This window comes from Maylandia zebra, linkage group LG22, assembly GCF_041146795.1.
Source record: "Maylandia zebra isolate NMK-2024a linkage group LG22, Mzebra_GT3a, whole genome shotgun sequence".
Classification (NCBI taxonomy): Eukaryota; Metazoa; Chordata; class Actinopteri; order Cichliformes; family Cichlidae; genus Maylandia; species Maylandia zebra.
In genome coordinates, this window is record NC_135187.1 from 11213415 (window position 1) to 11234241 (window position 20827).

The 20827-nt window shown below is 39.3% G+C and overlaps 1 protein-coding gene across 1 annotated transcript in view; it reads left to right on the forward strand.

Annotated features, from left to right (window-relative positions):
* Positions 1-20827, forward strand: part of epha10 (EPH receptor A10) — a 162463-nt gene that overhangs the window by 26543 nt on the left and 115093 nt on the right. The window contains exon 2 of the mRNA XM_004548931.5: positions 19447-19511. Coding sequence (XP_004548988.1) covers positions 19447-19511 — 65 coding nt within the window. The remainder of the gene's footprint in view (positions 1-19446; positions 19512-20827) is intronic.

Sequence of the window (20827 nt, forward strand, 5' to 3'; positions counted from 1 at the left end):
GTGAGTGCAGCACATCTCTCGTGGAGCAGCCGGCTCGATTCTTCTGATGAGCTCCCATCTGATATGACTGTAACATCACCAGCTGCACAACAAGATCATTACAGGGTCATTACAAATGAGCTCGTTGTCCCTGTGCTCATACACAAACTTGGGAAGCTCTTTAAAAGATAAAAACTACTTGTGGTGGAATTTGCATGAAGAGAACTCACCTCACATACAAGCACTGATTGAAGAATTCCACTTATTATTCAAATTGGTTTTCCTTTTCTTTTTTTTAACCTTTTGCCTCCACAGTCTAAACCAGTATTCAGCAAAAAGGACCAACATGCCCTTCAAATTACATTTTAAAAATACCTTATTTAATCTATATGTTACAATTAGTTATTCATTCATCCTTTTTTTGGTGACTTCTGCAGATGGTTTCTAGTCTACCAATCTAACATTGTCTCTAAAACCCTGTAGTTCTAGCCCTGCCTACTGTTTAGTTCCTTGGAATTTCTACTTCTGCAGATTTCCTGCTGTGTTCCTTATGAAGGCAGTCATGCAGTGAATGCACGAAATTAGTTAAAATCTTTTCTTTTTTGTAATATTCCATCTCACATCTGATTTAATCATGTCCCATCCCTGCTGTCCTTAAATCACTGTTCAATAGTATTTTGATAGACTCGTGTCAGAGTTGAACACTGGTCTGTTTTTCTGGTCTATTGACTGCTATGACCAGTGTTTTTTATCACTCGCTCTTCTCTCTGCCCCTGCCTAGCGGTGCTAGTTATGGAGCATATCGACTGATTGGCTGTCCGGCCCCATCGATCCCTAAGGTCACACTGCTGGCTATTGACGAATAGTCCCGCAATGGCTACCTTCTCTCCTTCCATCATCTTCTCCCTCCATGCTACTCTCTTGTATTTTCTTACTTCTCTGCTCTCCGTTCACCTTGCTTAATCTATCACTCACCTCATTTCATCTCCAGTGCCTCCTTCTCCTCCTGCTTTTCCCATTCATTTGTCTGTCTGTCTACCCTTCTTTCCCCTTATCTCTTCAGTGTCGTGGCTGCAATCGCTCATCGATGCAGCAGAGATCGATCCCGAGGATAATGGGTGCTTGGCCCGCAGGGAGCCAGCATTGGCTGTGTGGGCCCATAGATGTGGCACTGACACAACTCAGATGATAGGAACACAGAGTACGGATGAATTGCCGGTGTGCAAAGTGAGGCTGTGATGTCACTCAAGGTAAAGAGGAGGAAGAGAAGGGGACAGAACAAGAAGACACAGAGCAAGAATCAAAGAGTAGAGGTTTGGTAAGAAGTGTATGCCGGAGGGCAGCTACAAGACACATGAGGTGGCTTTTGGGGAAAAGAAAAGACAAGACAGGACAAGGCAGTAAGAAAGAATCAAGCTGCAGGATCCCTGAAGCTGCCAGAGCACTGACTTTTTTAGTGGACTGCTGAATTATATAGCAGTGGTTAGAACAGAATAAGGACAAAGGGCCCTTGATGGAGACGGGATGACCTACGAACACACATAACAACTGGATGATTATATCACTATATTACTAATGTTGTAAGAGGATAATTTAGCAGTATTATCAAGCTTAAGGGATTAGTACATCCAAACCACATGACCAATTGACATACCACAGCAGGTTTAATACAACTTTTCCAGTGAGCCATCGTGCATGATGCCTAAACAGAGGAGGACTATGAGTGATGTTATCAATTACACTCGTGTTTACCCTGCTGGTATATAGCAGTATAGTTTGTTTTGATTTTTTCTGGTGAGAAAATTTGAATGTTACATGATAATCAACAGCAGATTGGGGACTGTTTGTATTGGAACTGAGCAGAAATTGAGTGAGTAAGCTTTTAAATGTTTCAATATGCTCCTGGTTGTTACTAAAGACTGCAGTTTGTTGTAGTAGAATGGCTGGCTTGTTCAAAAAAAATTTTTTTTCTTTTTTAATGAATTGCATCAGGGGAGCTCACAATCTAAAAATAGGCTCAACCAGCAAGCGTAAAGTTAAGGTTAATGGCGGTATATGGATCAGTCCCCTCGTACCTTTCTCACCAGACCACTAATGCACATGAATTAACCCAGTTTACCTACTGCCCTGTCAAAACAATATACTCCTGTCATGGCCTTAAGAAAGATATGATTTTTTTTAATTGAGTTGATATGAAGCACACAGAAGCAAATGTCCTTTATGCATTACTGCTTATAGAGAGAGGGTTGAGTAAGGTTGACAGTTTGTGTGTCTTTGGTCCATATACATCCAAATATGTGCCTGTGTTTCAGTCATAATACTAAGTAGGGCACAACAAGAAGAAGAAATAATAACATTTAGTCCATTTTGAATAAAACAAAGCCGAGTTACTGGTTTATATTCATTTGATACATGAGTGCTGCCGGTCACACTGGGAGTGTGACATCAGAGCTACCGTAGTCTAACATATGAAGCAAGTCATGACCTAATAACCTAACCCCAACCTTCATGTGTAGGTTAATGTAGGGAAATCAATTTACAGTTTTTATAAAAATATAGATGTTGTTACTTGTTGCCCTGGGAAAAATGATAAAAAGTAAATACTGTAGATATCAGTATAAGGCTATAAGAAGCAGTCCTATAACGTTTCACTCTGCAAAGGATTACTCAATCGTGCAAATTGCAGGCTGTTTTGGCCAAGTCTGTGATCTTTGAAGTTAAAGCTTGCTTGTTGGTAAAATACATAAATTAAATGTCTTTACTGAGTGTGAGCTGAAAGCTGCTTGCCACCCATGCATAACTGGAATTTGTGTCTCTATAAAATATCTGTGGAAGTTTTCTCTAGTGATTTTTGTATGGCTGCTTTTAAGTGACAGTATGGTATGTTTACCTTTGCAAAGCACTCTGTTTGTTTTGCAGTGCACTATGGGAAGAAGGAGAGGGAAAACCAACAGTGTTATCGCTCTGGAAAAGTGTGTTTACGTTCATTTTTAGTTCTGTGGACAGTTTCATGGGTACAGTAAAAAAGAAAAAAATGTTATGTTGATGGTACTGTGCATTAAATTATTTAAGGTGCACATAATGGTTTTCTTTGTGGTTTTGGCTGTATAAGATCGTTGACAGTTCTGCTGCACATGCTTCTCACTTTTTCAGGTGTCATCAAGTAAAAAAAAAAAAAAAAACAGAGAGAAAGAGCTTCCAGTGAAGCACAGAGGGGGGAAATGAAAGAGTTGAGGAGAGGTGAATTTAGAAGAAGACGACCTAATTTAATCTAAAGTGGTTCTCAAATTGAACCAGAGGGAAAACAAAGTCAGCACAAAACCTTGGAGCTCCGCTTCACTTATGTAACAGCTCTTCCCTCCCCTCATCTCTCTTATGAATAAGCGAGAGGGAGGAATGAAGGAATCAGAGGAGGTAAATGGAAAGACATGAGGAAAGAAAGAATGGAAAAATAAAGGAAAAATTAATCGAAATGGAGAGCAGAAAGACAAATAAAGTGGACAGCAGTAAAAGATGGAGGGAAATGGGTTGTCAAGTTGTAAAGCATGAACTTTACAAGAGTACTTGCCAGCCAAAAACTTCCTTCCAATTGTCACAATCACGTCTCTGTTTTATTTCAGTCAGTTCCGTTTTTTTTTTTTTCCCCACTCTTTGTTGCACAGACATTAAAGTATAAGGCCCTGGCAAGCTGTGTTAAAGCCCTGAATGAGTGTCTAGTTAAATAATGCAGTCTGCTGGCTGGACTGACGAGAGGCTAAAGGAGAAGATGGAAGATGTAGCGGCACACTGCAAAGATACAGGCTTTTATTATTTAAAAGTGCCCTGAACGATTGGCAAGTAAGACATTTCAGCATTAAAAAAAGAAAAAAAGGCACGGGGTAGGAAATGGATCTGGAAAATTTAGGCATTCATTTTTTACAATCCAATCATGCAAGGCACACAAACCAGGTGCACACTCCTACGTTAGTACCTCTGTGAATGTGCATGTAAAAAGACGCACGCACACACACAAACAACAAACATGTTTATGTGCACAGATATTATAACTCTGTGTTTTGGTGACATTTGAAGCAGACTTTTGCACTCGAAAAATTATGATGCTTTAGTTTGTCACTGCAACATGGGCACATAATTATATGTCTGTGAATATGAGTGTCACAGAGAAAAATAGTGAAGTTTGCTTCTCTGTATTCAATCTGTCAGTGACATTCTAGTTTTTTTGTTTGTTTGTTTTTTCACAAGTACAAATGTAGCCATCCATGCGTCTACTCATAAAGGCCACTGCAGCTTCTGTTTTATAATTAACTTGTCACCATGTGTAGCCATGTTTTCTGGGAACTCTTATGTTATGCAAGTACATTTAATGCTGGCTCACTGAGTTCCACACTTATGCACATTTAGCAAATGAATGATCGCCTTACCGTTGCTATGTGCACATGTGCTCTATGCTGCTATAATTCTTAAATAATAAACCGCATACCATAAAATGGAAAAATGTGGTTACTTTAGTGTCATGGAAAATAATGGATATTACTGATGTTATATATTAGTTTAGGTCAAAAAGGCCAGTTCTTAAATATGTTTTTGTCACCTAATTGTGTTTTAATAAAAACATCAAGCCTTTTTTTATTTTTTATTTTTTACTTCAAGTTTATTAATAATAAGTAGCTACATTTTTTTTCCACCAGAATTGGTAGATGTATACACTTTATTGTGTCTGTTGGTTTCATGTGTCATCTTTACAGTGCAGTATCAGTGTATTATAGAACTCAGTCTTGCAGCTTGCAGAACAATTACTGATGATGTTCAAGCGGAAATTATTTAGTGCTCCAAATGCTAATGATACGAACAAACTGTTAACTTAGTTGACTTGGGTTATGGCAAACCTCTGCTGTGCTATGCTGCTCATCTGATGGGATATAAACCCACAGCTCCTGAGTCACTCTGTGATGTTGGAAACATTATTTTTCTTATTTTGTCTTTTTTTTTTTCATCTTCTCCCTTCAGTTTGTAAATTTCTACAAGCGTGCTGGTTACCCAGTCGATATTTGTTGTGAAATATTTCTGCTTTTTTTGGCAGTGTTTTCCTTTTAGTGCTGTGACTATTCCTGAAGTGGTCTCTATATTTCTCCCTTCACTAACCACTTTGTCCATCCTTTAAATAGTTCTTCTTGCATGGTCCACTTGTTCTTTTTAAAAGGCTCATCCCTGATAAAAACATGGCGAGACTATGCAGCAGTCAAAAAAGAAAAGAAGATACTTTGACTTTTTATGTCACGTACAAATATACAAATAGCTGGATGCATTAAGTTGTGGCTTTTACTGTAAAGGCACGTCTGCCAATAATATATCATTCAGTAATTTTCAAATATTTATTTATTTGTTTTTTTATTACTAAATGGGACACTGGTGTGGGATGTTGGAAAGTCATTACAGACTTTTAGAGATCTAATATCTTAAAATAATTATAGTATGATATTAGAGCACTTTGCTCTCTGAATGTGGACTTACTTGTGATTCCTAGAGTTTCCAAAAGTAGAGTGGAAAACGTCCGCTATCCGGGTTCTCTCCTGTGGAACCAGCTCTCAGTTTGGGTTTCCCCTAAACCTTTAAAATTAGGCTTAAAACCTTGTAGTTTGATTAAGCTTATAGTAAGGGCTGGTTCAGGTGATAATGAACCATATTCTTCTCTGCTCTTTAAGTGTTTAAATGCCACTACTGTATGTCATTAACTTTCATCTTTTCTCTTCCATAGTTTTTGTCTCTGACTCTCTATACACTCTTTTATTCTCTTTCCTCTCAAAGCTCAGTGAGTCACAGTACATCACTCTGGTTCTGTCAGAGCGCTTTTCCAGTTAAAAGGGAGTTTTTCCTTCCCACTGTTGCCAAGTGCTTGTGTTTTCTCTCTAATATCATATATCAATATAGGTTCTTTATCTTAGAACACTAAATGCTTTGAGGTGATTGCTGTTTTAAATGTATATTTTGAATATGTATGTATGTATGTATGTATGTATGTATGTATGTATGTATGTATGTATGTATGTATGTATGTATGTATGTATGTATGTATGTATGTATGTATGTATGTATGTATGTATGTATGTATGTATGTATGTATGTATGTATGTATGTATGTATGTATGTATGTATGTATGTATGTATGTATGTATGTATGTATGTATGTATGTATGTATGTATGTATGTATAATTAAAACTGAACTGTAGAAACAGCATTTTTATGGAAAATAATTATGGGGTTAATTTTTACTACTGTTTAACTTCCCTACAATGTATTTTATAAGCTAATTAACAACTGGAAATCACACAATTGTCTACTTGGCCACATGTGCTATAGCCTGTGCTGAGAATAGTGTAAATGGTGGAATCAAAGCCACTCAAAAAGAAAATGAAGGACACATAATACCAATTCTATATTATTCCATCTTTCTGGCATTGTGCTTCATCTATCTGACATGATACCAGTAGACAGTCAGTATATCCATTGGACTCGCGTCCTGTTCATGCACTGTATGCCGCACGATCCGCTTTGCATGAGTTTGCCTTTCAACTTTGTTGCCAGTTGTTCTCAGCCCTGTAGCTGGAAGCCGCTTTGTTGTAACAATGCGACCCGACAGCACTCTCACCGCCCTCACTATCAATCAAGACAACTAATTACAACCCTACAAAACAAAATAAATTTCTTTGGCCTCTGTTCTATTTTCCCCTTTGTATGTCTTTTGCTTTGTCACTCACTTTTGATCTATCAGCATGTTTCCTCCTTTAGTACGGGTCTTTTTATGGTTCTCATTTCTCTTATTTCTCCCCCTTGTGCTTGACTATTGTTTCTTAGAGCTTTGTAACTTTTCATGTTTTTTCAACCAAAAAAGCAGGAGCAGACATAGCTCTCAGACAGTTGATATTGATTATTTATTACTACAGTCTGAAGAGACCTGTAGACATAAAGAGATATAAATACATGTACATTATGTTGCACAAAGGATGGTGGGGCACAAATAAACATGACCTTTGACCAGGAGACTGGGGTCAAAGTCTCCTGGTCAAAGGTCAAAATCATTTGGTCAAAAAAAAAAAAAAAGATTTATTGTAATTTTGTTTTTCTCCAACACCACAAGATCTTAATTAAAGTAATATCCATAAATAGCCCTCCCAATTGTATAGAGGCTCAAAGGTAATTGGATAAACTAAAATTTATAAAGTAAAATTTTAAATGTGTGGATATTTTTTAATACTTGAGTGGAACCCATGGACATCACCAAATACTGTTTCCTTCCTTGACCTGCCAGGCATTCATGGCAGGCATCTTCAGTTGCTGCTTGTTTAGGGGTCGCTCTGCTTTACTCCTGTTTTGTCTCCAATAACTGAAAAGCATGATGTGTTGGGTTGAAATCAGGTGACGGACTCGGCCATTAATGAATATCATTTCTTTTTTTGCCCTTTTGGCGTCCTTATTTTCATTTTTTAGCCTAATGAATGGCCATCTTCAGTTGCATTGACATCTCTTTTTGACCTCCAGAGAATAGTGACCAAATACAAGTTGAACCTTTGGAATCAACTCAAGATTTTTTTTATCAGCTCACTTTGCCTTGATGGTTGTAATGGTTGTAATTCATAATTAGATATTAGGATGCTCAGTTTATATAGGATACCAGTGGGAGAAGTTCAGGTTTGTCGCAATATGTGATAGTCAAAGGAGCTTGCAAAGAAAAGCGTCTGGACTTCTTTAAGTTGTTTGAAGACGTTTCACCTCTCATCCGAAAAGCTTCTTCAGTTCTAAGGTCAAATGGTGGGGAGTCCCAGATTTAAACCTAGTGGGAGTATCCCCCCACAGAGGGACAAAAGGACCCCTTGATGATCCTCTAATCGTCTGAGCCAAGGTGTGAAACTGGGTGTGGGTCCCAATCAGCCAGGGTTTCAGGTGAGCTCATTGTGAAACCTGGCCCCACCTTATCATGCGCATGATAATCCTCCAGCTTCTCCTTTAGGTCTTCAAGCAACTTAAAGAAGTCCAGACGCTTTTCTTTGCAAGCTCCTTTGACTACGATGACCTGGATGACCGAGAACCTTCACAGACAATATGTGATAGTAATTTTCTTTTGGCTCTCGGAGGAGGCGGACGCACTTTTTCTCCTCTCCTCTCCCTTATCTTCCCTGCTTAGTTCTCATGTCCTTGTCTAGACTTGTGTTTTTTGTATTACTTTCACTGGAACACTCTCTCACAGTCTGTTTCAAAAACCTAAAAGAGAATTATGGATTTGATCAACTGGTCTCTGAATGCTATTGACACCCTTTTCTCAACGAGACGTTGGATGGGTGGCAGACATGGAGGATCGTGTGCCTGGCGGGACTGTCGATCGAGGACGCTGAGGATATCTACCTATTCTGAACCATGATAACAGGGTTCTTGCTGATCGGAGCTGGCCTGGCTCTGGCTTATCGGAGAATTAAGAAAGCGGAACCGGCTGTTCAGACCCCCCCCCAAGGCTGCCCGCTGGGATTGAACCGATGGGATGAGGCGAGACTTCTCAGAATGGGATCACTGAGTGCAGCATGGTTAAGAGCTTGGAGGCGCTTACGGCTGCAGTGAATACTCAGAATAAGACCTCTGAGCGTACATTGGATTACATCAAGGAAAAGTCCACTTAGAACAACACCTCTGAGTGGAAGTTGGATCACATCTTGGAACAGCTAACTGCGGTCGTGAGGTCTCAGAATCTGCTCTTTGAGCAAAAGAATGACAAGACCACGGAACTGAAGGTTAATACCATCATGGAGAAACTCGTGGCTATCCAACGGGAGATTGAGAGACCAGTGTCGGAGTGTTAAAGAACAGCTTGAAATTCTCATGAGTTGTTGCAAAAGAAAAATAGCCATCATAATCCGGCGACCCCTTCGGCGCCAGCTGTGGGCTCAAGGCTGGAGCCGAACAACAACTCCCTGATAACGACTGTGTTGAGTCTGTTCCTTCCCATTCCATGCAAGGCCACCTGGGTTGGCTGGAAGACGGTTTACTTAGCCTGGCAGGGCGAAGGACAGTGTCTCAGCTGAACTATGGACACGCACACACATACATATACTGATACTGATAAGCACTCACTGACGCATCACGCTCCCTACCCCGGATCCAACGCCACCTCCAACGCTTACCTCTCCTCTGATGTGGACATCGGGTCAGCTGGAGGCGCAGTCGAAGATTGCAGCGGTCCCAGATCAGATGTACACACTGAACACTTTCCCATGTTGCTTGTCTGTGTTTATTGTGCTATGGTGTGTTGATATCTGTGCATTCCTGTATTATCCTTTTGTGTTACACATTTCGATGTTTTTTTTTCCTCGCTACCTAGCCTGACCTGTCTCCCCAATGTGATGTTTGTGTATTGTACGTACGGTCAGCAAGGTCTGTCATCTCGGTTGTGGGCGAAAGACCTGCAACTGACAAAGGCTATCTCATCTCTCATCTCATAATTGTGTAACCTTCACATACATTCATGTACACAGCCACTCGAACTTGCTTAGTTTTAAAATAAAATCACTGCTTCTAATAAGCTGCTTGAACAAACAACCTGTACTGCAGGGCCCCTTTTAAAGTGTGGCAGTGTAATTACTGTAATAGGGTCTCGTTTTCCTGCCTTGGTGCCAGACTATATATTTTTTCTTTTTACAATCAGTCCTTACTCTCTGCAATTTTTATCCTTTACTCCTTTTTTCCCTCCAAAACACGCTCTGCTTTTGCTGTCTCCCTAACTCACTCAATGACTCTTTTCTTTCATTCCCTAAAGCACACACAAACATGCATAAGCACACACTCGCTTTATTCCTCCTCAAGCTATTTGTCTTAACAGGTGGTCATTCAGATTCAAGACTGGCACTGCAAAAGAGGTAGGAAGAAGGGGAAATAGAAAGGAAAAACTAATAATTATAGGAGAAGATAAGGTAAGGTGGGCATGGAGAGACATGGAGCTTATATACAGTCTTTTGTGATGTTTTGTAAAATATATTTCATTATGTCATTCTGGGCTCTAAACTGCTTGTGTTGTGAATATATCTGTTCTCGTCCTTTTGTGCGATTGCCCAAAACAATTTCTTTTATAATTTGTAAGAAAACACAGGCATTTTGACTGTACTAGATATGTTCTCACACTTACACACTTGTTAATCATTTAATTCAAAGTGGATTTCTGAAGTTAATACTCAATCTGCATTTAAAACTATAAGAGGATTAACACTTTAACACCTATCAGCCAAACCCCCTGTTAACAAAATCACCGTACTACCTTTGTTACAGCCCACCTGGTTAGCACCAGAAGATCATACATGCATAAATCATAATTCTTCAAAGATATTAGATGGATTTAAAATTTCTTTCATTAATTGACAGGATATGCAAACAAAAAAATCCTAAATATTATTTTTGTGCCAAAAGAAAATATTAAACTAAAATATTAAATTTTCACCAAACTGCAGATCATGTGCTCAAATACAGTTTCTTCTCTCACTGAACCAACTGGAAATAAAGTGTAACAAAAAGTACACATCATTAACTGAAAATGAAAAACAGCTGATTTATCTAACAATACCAATGTCATGTACTTAAACCATTTTGCAGGATGTTTATAAATTCTCCAGATAGCAGGACATCGACCTTTTTCCACACGTCCCCATAATTTTCCTCATTACTGCTTTGATCCTTTGACTGTTCACACAGAGGCTCATACTCATATTTTTTAAAGTTGATAAGAGGCTCCTTAACCAGAAGGGTTAGTGTAGTTATGTGGTATTCAGACTGCAGTGATCACAGTACCCACGCCTGTTTCAAAAATGAAACATCTGTTTCCTTTCCTGATTTTTTTTTTTTTTTTTTTTAAATTTTTGGCTTCAGTGACAGACCGTAAACCAAAATTAAAATTGTGATACAAATTTCCACAATTTTGAGTTATTGCATCTTTTCATGTCACAATATGCACCTAATCGTGACCCGCTGCCACAGCTGTTATGCTTTAATTAGAGGCACTGATACAACAAAGAGATGCAAAACCAGCATGATTATGTGACGGAGGCCTTTTATACAAATTATCCGGGCTTTTTGGTAAAAAGCTTTTGGTTAGCTGAGCATCTGTTTAATCATTTTATTAAATGGGATATTGTAATAGTTTAACAATATGTAAATGTAGGATAAATAATCATTTTTGAGAAACGGCTTGGCGTGTGACTTGTGTAAAAGTCTGCTGATTGTTTGAATATTTAAAATTCTCTTTGATTAAAGACTAACAATAAAAAAAAAAACTGTGATGAAAATGAATATCGGTTACGCTTAGGTTATTTTGTAGCTTGTGTTTTTAGAAAGGTACTTTTACCACACTGTGCATGAGAAATATGCACTATGTAATGATAGCGTATAACCGTTCACCTCATTATCATAAATGATATATGCAATTGCATGGTGGACTTTGGAGAGGGAGCAGCCCAAGCTCTTTGCAGTATGTCACATTACTGAAGCTGAAAATTTAATGCTTCTGTTAAGAGGAAAGCCCCATCTGAAGTTCATATGCCCTGCTGTTGGAAGTGCTATTATGATCCTGCCTCCTGGCTGTGTGCTTGCATGTGCGTGCTTGTGAACGTTCCCTGACACCATTTGTCACTGAAGGCGGTGTATTTGTCTGTTTATACACTGCGTTTATCTTTTATATGACTGTTTGTGTTTTTTATGTGGTACCTTATATCCCCATCCATTTATCCATTTTTTTATCTGTCCTTCTCCAGTATTACTGTATTGTTTTCATTGAAGTGTGTGCGTGTATACATACATATATATTCTTTTTAAACACTCCCATGTTCCAGCCATGTTCTTTTGTCCTTGAGCGACACTGTAAATCCTGTTGAGGAGACTCTTTGCTCCTTCCAGTCTTAAAAAAGACATTTTAACGGTGTTTCCCCTCACTCAAAACTACTTTTCTTCTCATTGGCTGCTGCTTATAAACAGAAGATTTGAACAGCAGGTTGCTTTGCTCTCTTGCTCATGTGCTCTCATTTAAATCCATCAGTCTATCCATCCTCTTCCGCTTATTCAATTCAAACTGAACATTTAGAGCAGTCTGAATCTTGAACTTTCAGCTACTAGGGATTGCTTTGACTCTTTGAAACTGTAACATGATCATCTATATATGGCAGGAAAAAAAAGTACAACATAACCCCTTTAAGGTCTTTCTTTGTCTTGATTTCAACCTGTCATATCAACCAGATCTCTCTTGCAAGTCATTAGATATTCACACATTGTCAGGACCCGTTGGCATTATATCTTATAGCAGTGTTTGTCCCTTTTGTTGGCATCTTTCAACACACTGAATAGTCCCATACAGTTCAACAGGAGTCCCTCTGAAACAGACACCAAGACACCATGGGGAAAAATTGGGATATGTAACAAGGATGTGTATGTGGTATCCACGACATCTCAAAAGAAAAAGTTTAAAAGGTATTTAATGTTGTGAAAGACTTGCTTTTCAGCCAAGCACTTTTTTTTCTTAAACCTAACCGTGTACGTTTAGTGCATAACCCCAAAAGGGAACGTTAAAAAGCAAAATGAAAGTGAAAATAAGCCTCTCTCTATCCTATCCAGGATAGGGACAGGCTTTAGGTTAAGGGTCGTGCGATTATGCCATCTGCCACTCCACCTGCCTGCTTATGCTGACTTGTGAGTCATTGTTCTTTCTCCCACAGGAAAATGGTACTAAGCTGGTTACCCTTATGTGAAAGATTACAAGAAGGTGTTCCTGATTAAATGTTAGTTTTTATGGGTTACATGGGAATATGTTACATAGGAAAGGTAATATTTGGACATCAGTTGACACATGGAGCATTGGCAGCCTGTGCTTATTCCAGTCTCAGCGCTTTCTCTATAGGCAGGTTGAACCTCCGGATCCCCCAGGTCTTCCCAGTTGTATGCTGGCTAGTAAGAGCTCTGTTTCACCAGAGTGAAATACTATTTAGCCTGTTATAGAATATTTGAGCAAAACGCAAATTTATTACATGTAGGGCTGTGGATCATTGCGATTCATGTCTGTTTCTTCTTCTTCTACCCTTTTCCTTTTTCAGACTAAGTACCTGGAAGTGCGCCTTTTACTCACAGTTTAATAGCTGCACACACTTAGTTCAATCAAAGAATGGGAACCCTTAACCTTGCAAGCCCTTGAAATTGGCCCCTGTGACAGAGCTGTCTTCATGTTGTTGTCTACCACTAAAAGGAAAAAGAAAAAAAAATAGCTGTGTAAGTGCTGGCTGCACACTTGACAAAGGCCAGATTTTAGTGTTTACCTCTTCTAGATTGCTGTTGGTGCACCAACACATTCCCTCCCTTTCTTGTGAATACTTGAAGTGAGTGCTGCAGTCTACCTCTCTCCTACGGCTATCTCTTCCTCGTCGCATCCTCTTTAGCAAGGCTGATAATTAGTACACCGCAGAAATCAGAGAAAGATCAAAGTGTGGATGAGACCAGGGGAGGGATGATAAAAGAGACATTTACATTTTAGTTTCAATTTCAATGAAACTTTTCAGGTAAAATACATAAATAAAAAAAGAAAGAGAGAGTGCAAAAGTGAGAGCGATCACACTGTGATCATAGAAAGAAAATATATACAGAGAGAATGAGAATGATGACATGTGCTTCCAATGCTACCATTTTGTGTTTCATAAAAATCAAATTTTGTTTAAAATAAATAGTTTTTCACTGAAATCCCACCACTAATTTCACTCAGCCATCCCTTTGCATGGATCTAATCCAAACTGGTTGACAGAGAAGCTGCTAAAGTGATAGCTGTTACTTTAAAGACTGTTGTAAAGATAGAATTTGCTTAAGCAATGTCGAATTTTCTGAGCCTTCCCATGCTAATTGTGACTGATATCATCTTAATTATAACATATTTCTCAAAAGAAGAAAAATAAAGAACGATGACTTTTTTTGTTGTTGTTTTTTAATTTTTCATCAAAACATTAGCAACATAATTGTGTCCTTTTCTCATATGAAGTATTCTATATTAACACTGTCAGCATTGTGTGATCAAAGCAGAGGAGCCTCTGTTACTCTTCAGGGATCATGTTTTATCTGCTGGTGATGAAAGTCAGCCTCATTTTGTGGGTCCTAAATAGGCCTGAGACCAAAATCATACAAAAAAGAAACACTGAAAGGTAATTACTCACAAAACAGCCTTTTGAAATTATTTAGTAAAACTAATGTGTCGTGGCTATTAAGTTGAGGCCATGTGTCACAGCGTACGAGAGCTTTTATTTCTGTGTCATATGTTCTTTCTCTGCCTTTCCCTCCCTTCCCCTTTCCCTCTTTTGATGACCCTTCCTTCACCAGATTAGCTTTTCTTTGCCGGACTTTTTGTCATCCTCTCTGGATATCTTTTCTCTCGCTCTCTCTTCCTACTGCCCTTAAAGGCCCATTAGTCTGTCTAACTACACTGTGATTACCAGACTTATGTATTCAATGTGTGATTACAGGGCCAACTTTGTCCTGCAAGTCTCTCTTTGACTGACTGTCTGACTGCTCAGGAAGACATAGCGATCCCTTGTGCATTATCCAGCGTATTCATTTATGTACACTTCATGTGCTCATTTCTCACTTCTTCCTTTTCCTTTTCCAGCCCTTTCTCCAACTGTTATTTTTTCGTTCTTTCTCACTTGTTGGCTCTTTCTTTCTTCTCTTTGCCCTCCTCTGCTGATTATTTTCTCTCATCATCTCTCTTTTGGCTTCTGCCTCAGCCTTCCTCTGTGTCTCTCCAGCACCTTTGCCCTCTCCCTCTCTAATCTTTTCCAAATGCTTCTGTGTTATCAGCGAACCACAGAAGCATGCTTTGGGCACCCTTTGGTGTTAACCCAAAAACAATGAAATTAAGTGTTTTGTAAAGGATCTTTAATTTTCCAGCAAGGCTTCCCTGATCCCTATCCAGTGCTCTAGTGTCTCCTTTTCAAGCAAATCCCAAAATAAGAAGAATGAAAACTGCATTGTCCTCTGAAGATTTTGGCTATACAAACTGCAATAGCATTGCATAGAAGTCTATTAAATCTCTATACAGTTATGGTCTTGAAAAAATAGTAATAACAATAATAATATTAAAGCTGAAAGCAGCGTTATGAGGGCCCTCGCAGCCCGGCACGTCGAGCCATGCCCAACACCTAAAACCAGCACGTCCGATCAGATGTCACATTGATGGAATTCATGCATTTAACCACCAGCTAACATTTCATCTCATTCAATCATGATTATAGTCCTCCCACTAGGTGGCGCTCTAACCATTACTGACAAATAGCATAACAAACCTTTCCAAGCTCGAGTCTAATCATGCCTGCGACCTTTGGGAGAGATTGGACATTGTCTTTTTGAGTGACAGCAGATTACTGCTTTTTGGCGAGTGATTGAAACGCCATGACCACCCCGTTTCCCTGAACGTAAAAAGCTTCGCAATTTAACATCACAAAGGTCTTTAGATTACACGCACTGGAGATCGGGTCAATCTGATGAAACCCCTTGGAGGAGTTCGTCAAAGTACGGTGCCTGATGAGTGGGGAAAATGTCCACAAAATTACACATTAATTTTAAAATGGCTGACTTTCTGTAGGATTTGGGATATTGCTCCAAGAGACTTTTTTTGCACATCTCAATATCTTCCATAAACTTACCAGGTTTCAGACTCGTACATAAAACACAGAGCAGGGGCTGATGATTTGAAATTTTGTAGGGGGCGCTGTGGAGCCATTTTGCGCTATTCAAGGAAAATTATCACATAACAAGATAGCCCTCATCAAATTGGAGGTGTGCGCCTTTTTAAACTTTCCAAGCCCCTCAAAAGGCACTTCATTGTTCATGGTGAACCGCGTTGCCACCAGGGTGCGCCGTTCAGTTTAAAGTCACAATTTTCACACTGAAGCATCATGAAGGACTGATGGTGATATTCACCGCTTTCAAGGTGGCCACGATGAACCTCTGAAAATCAATACAACAAAGTGAAAGACATGACATTTCCTGTTGCCACTAGGTGGCGCTCTACGTATTCCTGACAATGGGCACATCAATCTGTTCAGGGCGGGTCTGACATCATGCCTGTAAAGTCTGGTACTGATCAGACTGGATTTCATTGATTTACACTAATTTGTTTCTTCATGGTGAGACATCAAAGTTCGCCATGCTGCTGGGGTCACACCCTTTCGCGAAAAGTCACAGTTTTCACTGTAACCCAAGACCAACTCCTTAAGGCTTTCCTGGAGAAATTTGAGGCTGCAGATGTCACCCATCACAATACTGTACCCCAAAGTGTAAAACATGACATTTCCTGTTGGCACTAGGTGGCGCTGTCCCTGATGTCAAAAATGGCAGTTGAAATATGTTCAGGGGCGGAGCCTTATCATATGTGTGCTCTTTGGTCCAGATCGGATAATGTATGACAGAATGAGAGGCAATAAGATTTTCATGGCGAGTCATCGAAATTCGCCGTGGCGCCACGGCCTCACCGTATAACGAAAACTCAAAAGCTCCACAATTTAACATGGCCCAGTTGTGTAGTTGACACTGACCAAATATGAAGCTTATATGACTAAATCCCAAGGAGGAGTTCGAAAAAGTTCGAGGCATGGAAATGGCAAAATTAGAGTCAAAATGTCACGTTCACTTCTAAATGGCGGACTTCCTGTTGGGTTTGCGTCAATGCTCCCCCAGACTTTTTTGTTCGTCTTGGCATGGTACACATGTGTGCCAGATTTCATACATGTAGCTCAAACGATGTGGTTGTAGGGCTGCATTTAACAAGGCATAGGTGGCCCTCTAGAGCCATTTCCCAGTGCTCATATGTAAAACCATTAAAATACAAAATTTTTCACCAGACCTGGCATGTGTACAAAATTTCAAGGGTTTTTGAGCATGTTTAGGCCCTGAAAAAGGCCCTTGTTTTGCCTGAATAATAATAAGAAGAAACGGAGCAGATACAATAGGGCCTTCGCACTCTCAGTGCTCGGGCCCTAATAAAGAAAATGTATTTACAGTAAATAGTGATACATCTGCACACATTTGAGCCAGAGTGCATATTCTTCTTGTCAGAGCGTGAGTCAGCCACAGGTTTTAGTCACCACTTCTTATACAGCTGAGTCAGACTGTGTAGGCTTCTGGTTTTTGTTTTTTGCTCATCAGGATGTCCTTGTGCCTTGTTATTAATTTCCACGAAGCCAGATATTTGTCATGTAGCAGCTGCGTATGTGATCAAAGATCTTTACACCAAGAATTGCTCGGTATAAGGTGAAATTGTTACTTCTCAAGGAGTCTGTCTCTAACTGCAGTCTGTGTCGCTCAGGTTATTTTTGATAGCCCTTACAATCTCCTGAAGTGGTTGAAAGTTGAAGCAGAACATAAAAGTTAAAGCCAAGTAACAAGAATGAAAGTAGCACTTTCAAGGATAATAAAAAGCAATCTTTGCACAGCGTGTTCCTTGAAGTCTGGAGGAAAAAAATGGCTTTGTCTGGTTGTCACACCTCAGATTCCCTCAAAGATGTACGTGTTGAGAACACTGTAAGAGAGCCTGGTTCTCAGTGTGTGTGTGTGTGTGTGTGTGTGTGTGTGTGTGTGTGGTGTGTGTGTGTGTGTGTGTGTGTGTGTGTGTGTGTGTGCCAGTGGAGTGGGGGTGGGGGTCTGTTTAAGCAGACAAGCTTAAAGCATGGTTAATTTTAATATCAGCAAAATCCCTTAAAAATCAGGCGTTAATGCAGCTCACCATATGTCACTACAGATGTTGATATTAGATTATAGATTAAGATAAATGTGCTGATGATGGCTCTCGTGCACGCCTGCCACATAGAACAGAATGTAAAACGACAACTGTTCTCAGTGCGACTGCTCAGATACGTCCTCGCTAATGAACTCTGGTTCCTTTTTCAAATTTGGTAGAACGGGTATTAAGATCTTTTAATAAAATGAGAGTTACTTTGGTTTTGCTTTCTTGATGAATATTTTGATCTAATACTTAATCTTGAAATTCGTTGTACCAGTATCTACCTTTGTTGCTATTGAATGATTTAATTATATATTATATCAACATAAAGAGATCTAAATAATATTTCGGATTCAAGTACATGACAAATGAAGAAGTAACAGGACAAAGAAATTAACTATGGCAGATGAATAACATCTGACATTATCTGAAAGGAAACTGGAAAATAAAATCCAGCAAGGACCCGGCGCAGGACCTGAGGGATGCCTCTGGCCCTTCAGTTGATCCATATACTGTTTGCTGTACAAACGTTACATGGATCAACTGGTGGCTATCGAGAAGCCATTCTTACCTGGATAAAAAACACACACAGTGGAGCACTATCTGTGGATTGGCCTCCCTACAGCCCAGATCTCAGCATTATTGAAGGAGTGTGGGATACTTTTTACTAAGAATTGAACAAAAGCTAGCAAACACAAAATAGAAGAGGTTTAAATGTCCTTCAAGAAACCTCAGGATCTATTGCCGAAGACTACTTGAAGAAATTCCAAGAAAGTTTGCATAAGAGAGTTCAGGCTGTGCTAAAAAGTTAAAAGGTGATCTCATACCAAATATTAACATTCAAACATCATTAGAATTGCACTCTGCGCAACTCTAATGAGGTCTGTTTTTGCCTCATATACTGCGTTTCCACTTATGCGAGTGGTTCAAGACTTTTGAATGGTGTTGTAGTTATTGTCCTTCAGTGGTGTACCTTAGGCAACACAATGTAGCTTAACTCCTAGATATTTCTTTAAAGAAACTTTGCTGTATCCGTTATTTGGCTGATTTTAAACAGGGAGATTTACGCCGGCTTTCACTCACTGCAGTCTGCTTCTTATGTAGCTGTCCGTGGTGCTGAAACCAGCTTCAAGCTTACATTTTGTCTCTCTGTGCTGAAAAGAAACTGCATTTCCTGTTTTCCACTCTTGAAAGCTAAATAAGGGTGCTCTTTTTCTCCCGACTCTTTGTAAAAGTTCTATGGTTCTGTTTTGTTTTGTTTGTGGTTTTCTGTGTGTTGTGTGTGAAGCCAGGGGCTAAAGGAAAGCGCTTTGTCCAGCTTAAATCCTCAACAGATGGTGTTAATGCATTTATCAAAGGACAGGTTCACTCTCAACAGATTTTGTCAAACCTTTCTCAGTGTTAATGCCTTTCTTTCATTATTCCAAACCTGACGTGTCATTTTGCACTTTGTGTTATTCATATTTACTCCAAGCACTTTCAGAGGCCAAATAAAACTGAACTATTATGCAAATATACTGTAAATGACTAATTTAATACTATTATTTGCTTGAGTTAGTGTTAATTAAGTTTTGTTGTCATGCAGGTGAGGTACACTGTTGGGAAATGTATTTAAAAATAAAGGCAAATACACTCTAATGCCACATGTCGTCTAACTCATGTCTGTCTTCCCCCCTTTTTTTGTAATTTCCTGCAGTGGTGCTGCTGAATTCTAAAGAGACTCAAGCAGAGCTCGGCTGGACGTCCTATCCCCCTAATGGAGTAAGTATAGTTGCATTTTTCATTACCTGCATGTCATTTTTTTCATTTGTAGACGCATGTGTTTACTTGCCAGCCTCCACACAGCTTGTTACTTTACTTTTCCACACCTTTTCTTCAATTTGTCCCCAGTGCTGAGCTCATCATTATCATTAATCATTGGGACTAATCCAGGCTACTATATAGCAGTGTCCAAAGCAGCTACACAGATGTGCTGCCACAGATAAATGGCCTTTTGTGACGATCGATTTCGTCCGTAAAACCCTTTGCACTAAGTTATGACTGCAAGATAAATGCAGGAGCACTTTTGCCAGAGCAGTTTGTCACCCACGTGTCACCTGCAAGTTGGCCTTTCCATGCACACACACTTGATAAGTCTATTATATGAATAACATCACTGCTTTTAAATGTGCATTGTTTAGGATAGAGGTTGCTGAAGCACTTGTGTTTGAGATGACTGCTGCACTACGTGCTCCACTATGCATAAGATTAATGTGACTGTGTGATTCACCTACATGTCCCAGTAGCAGTGATAGAGAACACACTGCACCCACTTTGATATAGTCACCTTGACAGGAGAGGGGCTGATCACATTACCATTGGAGATAATCCATTTCTACTCTTTTGCTTTGTGCACGTTTGTGTATTTATGAGAGAGGGAGAGCAGTTCATATTTGCTGCTCAGTTCACTTTCAATTCTGTCAAGAGCGCCTCGGTAATTCAAATAGTGACATGGAGTCATAATCATTCATCTGATGGATAAATTATATATTTGATTAAATTTTTCTCGCTCTTCCAGACTGAAAGTAAATCAGAAAAACAAACTCTGCCCTACGGCAAATATTAGGAAACTATAAAAAGCATTCTTAGAGTGCTCAGAGGAGTTTAAACTTTTAATTCCTCAAAAATAAAATACATTTAAAAGATAAATAAAATGCTATATTATTCAGTGGTTCCTCACCTTGAAGAGAATACTTGTGACTCCGTCCCAATGGCTGAAATAGGGTGTGCACATACATCAGATTTCTTTTTACTACTACCACTTCTTCTAAAGCAACAACTACTAATAATAATCTTTTGTTAGCAAACAGGCCAGTAATTATCAATTATTTGGACCAATATTTAGACAAAAAACACTCTTAATCTATTCAGCAAGGTGCAGAGAGTTCTTTAGAACAGAGAATCTGTGTCAGTACCGATATAGTATCAATATTTTAGGCTACACCAAAGCTGCAAAAAATAAATAAATAAATAAAAACTATCTGTAGGCTGAAGGCCAACTAACAAAGCCCTTTAATTAAGCCTGCTGTGTCTTTTTT